This window comes from Trichechus manatus, unplaced genomic scaffold (assembly GCF_000243295.1).
Source record: "Trichechus manatus latirostris isolate Lorelei unplaced genomic scaffold, TriManLat1.0 scaffold00015, whole genome shotgun sequence".
Lineage (NCBI taxonomy): Eukaryota > Metazoa > Chordata > Mammalia > Sirenia > Trichechidae > Trichechus > Trichechus manatus.
Window position 1 is genome coordinate 9,871,459 of NW_004443951.1, and position 9,822 is coordinate 9,881,280.

General features: G+C 41.4%; 1 protein-coding gene across 1 annotated transcript in view; it reads right to left on the minus strand.

The window, feature by feature from the left end:
• NSUN4 (NOP2/Sun RNA methyltransferase 4) overlaps window positions 1-9,822 on the minus strand; it is a 52,439-nt gene that overhangs the window by 19,698 nt on the left and 22,919 nt on the right. Inside the window, exons 3-4 of the mRNA XM_004371785.3 lie at window positions 4,970-5,124; window positions 2,236-2,396 (exon numbers count right to left, since the gene is read on the minus strand). Coding sequence (XP_004371842.2) covers window positions 2,236-2,396; window positions 4,970-5,124 — 316 coding nt within the window. The remainder of the gene's footprint in view (window positions 1-2,235; window positions 2,397-4,969; window positions 5,125-9,822) is intronic.

Genomic DNA, 9,822 nt, shown 5'->3' on the forward strand with positions numbered 1-9,822 from the left:
GGGGCTGTTAACCAATGTCATAAAACAATATGTGTACTGACTGTTTAATGAGAAACTATTTGTTCTGTAAACCTTCACCTAAAGTACAATTAAAAAAAAACAAAGAAGTCTTGAAAAGCAAAGATGTCACTTACAAGACTAAGGTGTGCCTGACCCAAGCCATGATATTTTAAATTGCCTCGTATGGATGCAAAAGCAGAACAATGAATAAGGAAGACCAAAGAAGAATTGATGTCTTTGAATCACAGTGTTGGCAAAGAACACTGAATATATACCATGGACTGCCAGAAGAACGAACAAATCTGTCTTGGAAGAAGTACAGCCAAGTGCTCCCTGGAAGCGACGATGGCGAGACTTCATTTGACATACTTTGGACATGTTATCAGGAGGGACCAGTCCCTGGAGAAGGACATCATGCTTGGTAAGGTGGAGGGCCAGCAAAAAAGCAGAAGACCCTCAACGAGATGGATTCACACAGTGGCTGCAACAATGGGCTCAAGCATAACAATTGTGAGGATGGCGCAGGACCAGGCAGTGTTTCATTCTGTTGTGCATAGGGTCGCTATGAATCAAAACCAACTTGACCACACTTAACAACAACAATAACCTTATGCCTGTTACATCATTGTACTTTGGAAGCAGATAACTTGTATTCTAGATTCCATCCCCAGGATGGAATACGCCTAAAGTCTCGCCCATGTTTGATTAGATGATTCAGAAGACGAGATTCTGAACTTGGAGTTGATTAAGACCTTTGGAATGGTGTGATAGGGTAAACATGTTTTGTTTGCGGGAAGGACATGAATTTGGTGGGGGGGGCAAAGGGTAGAATGTTATGGATTGAAATGTGGTGTTTCTGTTATAGCAGCACTTGATAACTAAGACAGGCAGTAAGTGGCAGCTCTGTGACACAGAAACAGGTTAGGCTGACAGCAGAGGTCATGCTCTCTCCACTCTGTTCTGTTGCCTCCATGTCAAGAAAGCTGAAGAGGGGATCCCTACACAGACAGGACATATGTCTCTCAGGCCTGTCCAAGATTCTATGAACCTTGGTCTTTCTTTCAATTTCTTAAAGTGGCTGAGACAGGATGGTGAGAACTATATAGATTAGATAAGCATGCCAGATAACAAGACAGAGACAACAGCTATGTATTTTTAGAAGCATATATTTTAAATAAATATTTTTAGAATATGCCAATTAAAAGAAAATTCAAATGACTGAAACAAACGAAAAGACTTCCAACATCACTCATTTTAAGAAAATGTAAATTAAATCCTTTGAGATTGGCAAAAACCAAAAAGTTTGGCAACACCTGTGTTGTCAGGATGTAGGAAAATGATACTCTGATTCATTACCAGTAGGAATGAAACTGGCTTAGCCTCCGTATAAAATTATTTAGCAATCTCTATCAAAATCTTAAATGCACATAAACTGTTATCCAGCAATTATACTTCAAGGACTTTGTTCTGAAAACATACTTGCACTTGTTGGAAATTACATGAGTTCCAGGATAACCACTACATTATTACATGGCCCAGCTATGTAACAGAATACTCTGGAGCTATTAAAGAGAATGAAGCAGCTCTATAGGTATTAAAAGGATTGAACCCCAGGATACATTATGAAATTAAAAAAATAGAAAGTTCTAAAGAGTATGTACAATATACTACCATTCCTATTTTTAAAAAATACATACATTTATATTTGTATATACAAAGAATAGTATCTCAGAGGATACAGAAGCGTTATCTGTAAAGGATACAATGGTTATCAGTAAAGAGGGGAAGGAGATGGTTGGGGGACAGGAGTAAGAGGGAAACTTACTTTTCACTGGATACCCTTTTGTGCCTTCTGACTTTTATAGCATGTGCTGTACTAATATTCAAAAGTAGGTAAACCGAGCTTATTCATACTTATCTTCATGAAGGTCTCTGAGCAACCAAGTGACTTGGAAAATAAAATAAACCTAATAACATTTTGTTTTGCACTGGGTCAAGTTCAAACACTTTTTGTAGCTAACAGTCTCTAATGAAGATAGCAGTCATTCATCTAAGCTGAACTGGCAAATCTACAGATGGCTGTTCTCTCCCTATTACCCATGGAGAGCTGACTAGGTCCAGAAACAGTTCTACATGCTCAAACACAGAGGCAGGATCCCACCCGCTCAGGGCCTGGGGCCAGGATGCAGAGGCCATATTTGGCTGGCTGAGTGTCCTAGGTCAGGAATCACTTACCCGGTCATACGTGTCTCCCTCCAGTTCTCCCCACTTCCTGCCATCCCATGAGGTAACTCGAACTCGAGTCCCATCCCTGATATCTTGAGGCACATAGCTGTGAAGAACCTTCTGTAGTCTGCTTGTTCGGGAAGTGGAGAGATCATTGGCAGCGAGATTGCCTGTGGGAATAAGGAAACTTAAGGGGTCATGGCCCAACCAAACAGTACACCAACAATAGCACTGAATGAGAGTCAGACCAATCCCTAGGCAAAGCCAATCAATGCCAACCCCAGGGGTAGGGTGGAGGGGAGACATTTATTATGTGCATGGTACAGTACCAGCCACTCTAGTACAGGGGTTGCAAAGGCAAACACCTACAAGGGCCAGGTGAGAATATTTATTTCTAAAGAAATATGCTCTCTCCCACTTTTCTTGAAACATGTGACTCTCTTCATCTTTGGTAGACATCTTTGGTTATTTACCTAAAATTTATTCTCCCCTCATTCCTGATTTTATTGGGAGGGGGCATATTGCCAATGTGGCAGGGGGCACAAAAAACTATTATTTCCCACCCTCCTTTTACAGCTGGTATGACTATATGATTAAGTTCTGATCAATGAGTTGTATTCTGCAGGATTTCTGGGAAGATGTTTAAAAAGAGCTAACACAACTGGGAGATGTGCCTCTTTTGCCCAATCCTTTCCTCCAGCCTAGAATATGAATGTGATGGCTGGAGTTCCAGGAGCCATCTTGGACTATGAGGCAATTCTGAGGATGGCAGCCAGCAATAAAATGAGTTGCAAAAAGACAAGTCCCTGAGCCTCTATACCAACCTGAGACTGCCTATATCCCAGCTTCTCTTATGCAAGAGAGAAATACACTTTTTTTAATTTAAGCCACTGTTTTTTGGCTTTTCTATTATATGCAACTAAACCTAATCCTAACTTATTCGCCATCTATCTTTCACTTTCCCTTTTCTGACAGACATGAGTTCAAGAAATACTTCACTTTGTTCTTAGCTCTACAACAAGAAAAGCATTACTGCAAACTTGATGATAAATGACGACTGACACCTGGCCTCAGAGTCAAGGAGTGATAGGCAGGGATGGGAACTGTGGTGAAGAATTAGGGAGCACATACCTAATTTAACAGAAGTCGTCACTGCTGAGATCCAGCTTAGGGTTGCCACAAAGAAATACAGATTAAATTTTGAGGGCGCTTAAAGAAGTGGTATTTATAGCAGCATATGGACTAAAAACAGAAAAGCTGGGTTGGGTTCCAGTTCTTGTACTACCTCCAACTCATGTAAGACTTAAGTTACTTAACCTCTCCAAAGCTCAGTTTCCCCCCTCCATAAAATATGAGGGTTAGATTAGGTAAACTCCAAGTTCCCTTCCTACGCTGATATTCTGTAAGTCTGTCTTTCTGAAATCAAGGAATCACTTGGCTGAGGAGCTGGGATGAGGACAGGTTGGTATTAATTCAACACTCCTTAGAAGTGCAACTCTAAATTACTTCTCCTTTGCCCTTCTCCCTCTTCTTAGTTTAAGTTTCTCCTTTTCCAAGTAACCGTACCCTCATTCATATCCCTTCTGATGGATTCCCACAGCAATGTCAGGTCAACATAGCCCAGCACACAGGCTGGGCTCCTTGCATTAGACTCATTAAGCCATGTTAACATCTTTTCTCCTCTCCCTCTGGAATTCCAGAGGGCTGAGACCAAGTGTGGCCCCTCTCTGAATCACCTATGGGGCCTACTATGAGGCTGGAGGCTAACTCAAACTGTGTAAACTGGATGACTAAACTGGAGAAGAAAGACCAACAGAAAGGCTCAGGCACATGGCACGAGAAATCTGGCTGAGTTCCTAGGTGGGTGTGAAAACCACAGCCCCCTTGTGGATATTTCTCAGGTTCTCAGAGAAAGAAGACTTCCTGTTTTAAGGCAGGATGTTGGCCACTGGATGACTGAAGTGAGCATTCACAGTACACACAGCCCATGCTGGGCTACACTACGGAGATGAATAAGACTTGGGCCTGTCCCCAAAGAATTCACAATCTCCAAAAGGGAGGTGATACATTCCCAGTAAAGCTCTGACACAAGGCTAACGTGCTAAGAGCTACAAGAATGATGCCCATGACATGGAAGCACAGGAGATGGAGGCATCACTTCTGAAGTAGCCAGCAGAGGTCATGAGGAAGGACTTCCAGAAGATGGCGAACTTGAGCTGAGGCTTGAAAGCTAAAAGGATTTGGACAGGAGAGCTGGGGTGAGGTTGCAGGCATTCTAGAGGTGGAAGTCTAAAGAGCAAACACAATAGGAGCAAAGGTGGAGGCTTATTCAGGCAACACAGAGTAGTAGGGTGTGGTGAAAGCAAACAAATCCTGGCAAAGGGTGACAAATAAAGCTATTAAGGGTGGCTGCAGCCAGATCTTTTCATTTTAGCTGGCACTAAACTAAGGAAATAGAACTTACTTTTGGAGACAAAGCAAGCAAAGGTAAAGGAGTGAAGGTATCATGAGATTAATCAGGGCCCTGCTTTCATCTGCCTTCAGAGACCTTGCCCAACAATCTTTCCTGTTCAACTGGCAGAGAAAGGGAAGGGGTAGTTACAAGCTGAGAAAAAATACACCAGCTTAGCAATCAAGCACTGTCCCACTCTCTGATCTTGGGACCAGAGAACTCATTCAGTGTGCCCCTGACTAGGTGAGGTGGGGAGTCCTCCCTGCCCAAGACACAAGCACCCCGACTTACAGCAACAGCCAGTCTGAAGCAGCGCTAATGTCTTTCCCCCGGGGGCTGCACACAGGTCAAGCACAGTGTCCCCGGGCTGCAGGCCAAGGGCTAGGACAGGCAGCAAGGAGGCAGCATCCATCAGGTAGTAGTCCAGGACACCCAGGCTGCCAAGCCTGGAAGAGAGAGCACCTTAATGTCGAATTTCAGGTCAGAACACCCACTGGGCATCAAAACCACTGTATCCATGCCCTCAAGGGCTACTAAACTTTACTCAGCAAAAGCTCTTGTTTCTCAATCCACACTCACTTATTCACTCACTCACTCATTCATCCACACAACAGCCGATGTTTTAAAATATTGATCAATTTTAAAAAAAAGTTTTAAAACACTGATTAATTTACCCCAATCCTGCCCAACTAGCCTCCCTATTATGCCTCAGTTAAGTCATGCATGTTCTTGTCTTAGGTTTTTGCAGTTGATATACCTTCTGCCTACAATACTCTTCCCCATATATCTGTGACTTGCTCCCTCACTTCTTTCAGGTCTCTCCTCAAAAGTTATCTCATTAGAAAGGCTCTGGCCCTCAAAAGTTATCTTGTTAGAAAGGCTCTGGCATTCCCTGACTATCTAAAATAGCAGCCCCCTACTCCCATCACTTTCTATCCCTCTACCCTGTACTATTTTTCTTTAAGGCACTTATTATTCACTTTATATATATAGATGTACAAATGTATATATGTATACATTTTTTTCCATCTCCTCCTATTAGAACGTTAGCTCCATGACAGCAGGGATTTTGCCTGTTTGCTCATTGTAATATCCCCCAACACCTGAAACAGTGCCTGGCACAAAGTTGAAACTCAGTTTTATTGGGTAACATATTGAGATACAAAGTGCTTCACAGTTTAGAGACAAGTTGTCAGCAATTGTGTTTGTCAGAGTTACCTGAGTTGGAACCTGATAAAGGAATAGGCCTTCACGAGATAAACAAGGAAGAGGAAGATTCCAAGGAGAAAAAAAAGAATGAGCAAAGGCAAAGAAGCATGCAAATTCATAGCTTCTTTAAGGAACAGTGAGTAATCAGGTGTTGTAGAAATACAAGCTGCAGGAGCCAGCACGGTACTATAGATAGAAACACTACACCGTCCCTCCACAGCAAAGACCCGAAAAACTAAGTAAAACAGAGACAAACATCAATCCTGGAACCCTAAGCATCAAATGAAAAGATAAGGAACTCAACCAAGCACCAAATGGAATATGAAACTGACAGAGAACAGAGAGCGAGGAGAGTTACAAGACAAGGTCCTCTATCAGCTAACGCAGCACAGATCCACCATCTTGGACTCCTGATGGAGATCGGCGAACATAGAGTACGGGAAAGCAGATTCACAGAATCCCAGCAGGAGACAGAGCACCCGCTAACCAGAGAAACACGCTTTCTCACCCCTCACCCTGCCTCCTCCTGCTCGACCTTCTGCTTACCAGCGACCCAATTCACTGCTTCTTGGCAGGCCAATTCCCAGCTTCCCAGAGGGCCGATTTGATGCTTCCTGGCAGGCCAATCCACCGCTTCCCAGCAGGCCACAATCACAGCACAGGAGGCACTGGTTCCGTGCCACATGGATTCGCCCCACCCACACTGGCTGGCTTCTTCAGTGCCATTTCTTTATTGCTGGGACTCCTTTTCTCGGCCTCTTTTGGTTTCTTCCTCCCCTTCTCACCTCTCACCTCCTCCCCTTCCTTTCTCTCGAACGCCGGACTCCATGTGCCATCTTTGCTTCTTCTTGACAGGCTGTGAACTGCTCCTCAGCTGGGGAACTGCTTCCCCAGTTGGCTTCCTCAGTTTGCGCAGCCACTCTGGTGGGATCCCTGGGGTTTTTTTTTTTATCTTTTTCTTTTTTTGTTTGTTTCCTCTTTCTTTTTTCCTTTTTATTTTTCTTCATTTCTCAGTTTCTCATCACTTTCTACTTACCTTCCTTTCCTGTCTTCTAAATACCTGGTGCTGTGTATCATCTCCACCCTTTCTAGCTGGGCTATACTGCGCAGCTTGGGAGCTGCTGCCCTGGTCTGCGCAGCCACGCTGGTGGGAACCCTGTGGGCATTTTTGCTTTGATTTTTAAATTTTTGAAAATTTATTATTTACTTATTCCTTTTTAATTTTGTTAATTTCTCAGTTTCTTGAATTTTCACTCCAACAGCAAGCTCTTTCAGCACTTTTTTTTTTTTGCTCCTGTTTCTCTCTCCTCTCTTCTCTTCCATACTCAACCTAGCTCCACACATCGCAACCTCCCCCCTCCCTCCCTTCTGCCTATCTACACCGTGTGCCGAACATTGCACTCCTGAGCAGCACAGGCACAATCTACTGGAACCTGCCCTGCACTGACCACCGGCTCATATTATTGGCCCAAGTATGTGCCACAAACAACCCATCCCAGCCCCTCACCTTCTACTAGACCTACCTTGCTGCACCACAGCTGAGTGACTGGTCCAGCCAATTGGACAAGGAAGTGAAAATTACCATGTCCACAGACGAGCAAACAACAAAGAACACACAGCCCACCTACTCAGACATAACCTAATAAAATAAAAAGTAGGACAAAACAAACAAATCTACAATCAATAAACAAAGAAATTAACTACTGAATGTCCCAAAGACAGCAGACAATATCAAAACATATAAAAAAACAGGACAGGATGATTCCAGTAGGCATCCAAGATAAAACAACACATGACTTTCCAGAAGATGAAAAAGAACTAGAAATACCTGATAGGGAATTCAAATCTCTAATATTTAGAATTATCCAAGAGTTGAAGCAAAAAGCAGACAAAAATGAGGAAAAAATAGACAAATTCATGGAAAAGGCAGACAAATTCATGGAAAATACAGACCAAAAAAATGGAAGAAGTCAGGAAAATAATACAAAACAAAATGCCAAAATAAATTCACAACTAGAAATCATACAAAAACAACAATTAGAAATCCAAAAGATAAACAATAAGATGTCAGAAATGGACAGTGTCATAGAAGGACTGAGGAACAGGTTTGAAATAATGGAAGACAGGATTAGCGGAATTGAGGACAAACACTTGGATACAACTTTGAAGAAAAATCCGAAAAAAGAACGAAGAAAAATGAAGAAACCCTGAGAATTATGTGGGATACAAACAAAAGCAAAAATTTGCAAGTGATCAGAGTTCCAGAACAGGGAGAGAAAACAGAAACCACCGAGAGGATCATTGAAGAACTACTGACAGAAAACATCCCTAGTATCATGAAAGTTGAAAAGCTAACCATCCAAGAAGCTCAACGAACCCCATATAGGATAGACCCCAAAAGAAAATCACCAAGGCATATCATAATCACACTCGCTAAAACCAAAGACAAAGAATCCTGAGAACAGCTCGTGAAAAACAAAAACTCACATACACAGGGAAACAATAAGACTAAGCTCTGATTACTCAGCAGAAACCATGCAGGAAAGAAGGCAATGAGATGACTATATAAAACCTTGAAAGAAAAAAATTGCCAACCAAGAATAATCTCTCCTGCAAAACTCTTGTTCAAATATGATGGGAAATTAGCACATTTCCAGATAAATAGAAATTAAGGGAATATGTAAAAATGAAACCAAACTTATAACAATTATTAAAGGGAGTCCTTCAGTTTGAGAACAAACAACATCAGATGACAGCCTGAATACAGAACACGAGATCACAATAGCCAGATACCAACCTAGGCAATGAACTCTCAAGGACTATTGAAAACCAAGATTTACAACAGGGAACCAGAGAGGTTAATCTTCAAATGACAACAACGTTAGACAATAAAAGAGGGAAAAAATGGTGTAGATATTGAACTTTCTGATGGAAAAGAAGGCAAGGCGACATCAAGTAATAATAGACTAGTTCAAACTTAGGAAGATAAGGGTAAATTTCCAGGGAAGCACAAAGGAAGTTAATAAACCTACTCATCAACATACGAAGAAAAACAGAAAGTCTCAGTAAAAACAAAATCTACAAAAACAAAAGAACAAAAAAATCCACAAAACAAAAGGAATTCAGCACAGGAGAATAAGAGGAACAAAGGAATCGTCAGCACCACAAAAAAAAATCACTACAAAATGACAACAATAAAACTTACATCTATCAATAATTACACTGAACATAAACGGCCTAATGCACCCATAAAGAGAGAGAGTGACAGAATGGATTAAAAAAACAGGATCCATCAATATGCTGTCTACAAGAGACACACCTTAGAAATTTATTAAAAATCAAAGGATGGAAAAAAAATACATCAAGCAAACAACTACTAAAAAGGAGCAGGAGTGGCAATACTAATCTCAGATAAAATAGACTTTAAAACAAAATCCACCATAAAAGACAAAGGGCACTATATCATAATTAAAGGGATGATCCAGCATGAAAACATAACCATAATACATATGTATGCACCCAATGACAGGGCTCCAAAATACATAAAACAAACTTTAACAGCACTGAAAAGAGAAATTGACAGTTCCACTATAATAGCAGGAGACTTCAACACACCACTCTCGGTAAAGGACAGAACATCTAGAAATAAACTCAACAAAGATACAGAAGATCTAAAGGCCACAATCAGTCAGCTTGAACTCATAGACATATATAGAACACTCCACCCAACAGCGGCAAAGTACACATTCTTTTCCAACACACATGGAACGTTCTCCAGAATAGATCACATATTAGGCCACAAAGGAACACTCAAAAAAATCCAAAACACTGAGATAATACAAAGTATCTTCTCTGATCACAACACCATCAAAGTAGAAATTAACAACAGGAAGAGTAAGGAAAAAAAATCAATTACATGGAAACTAAATAACACC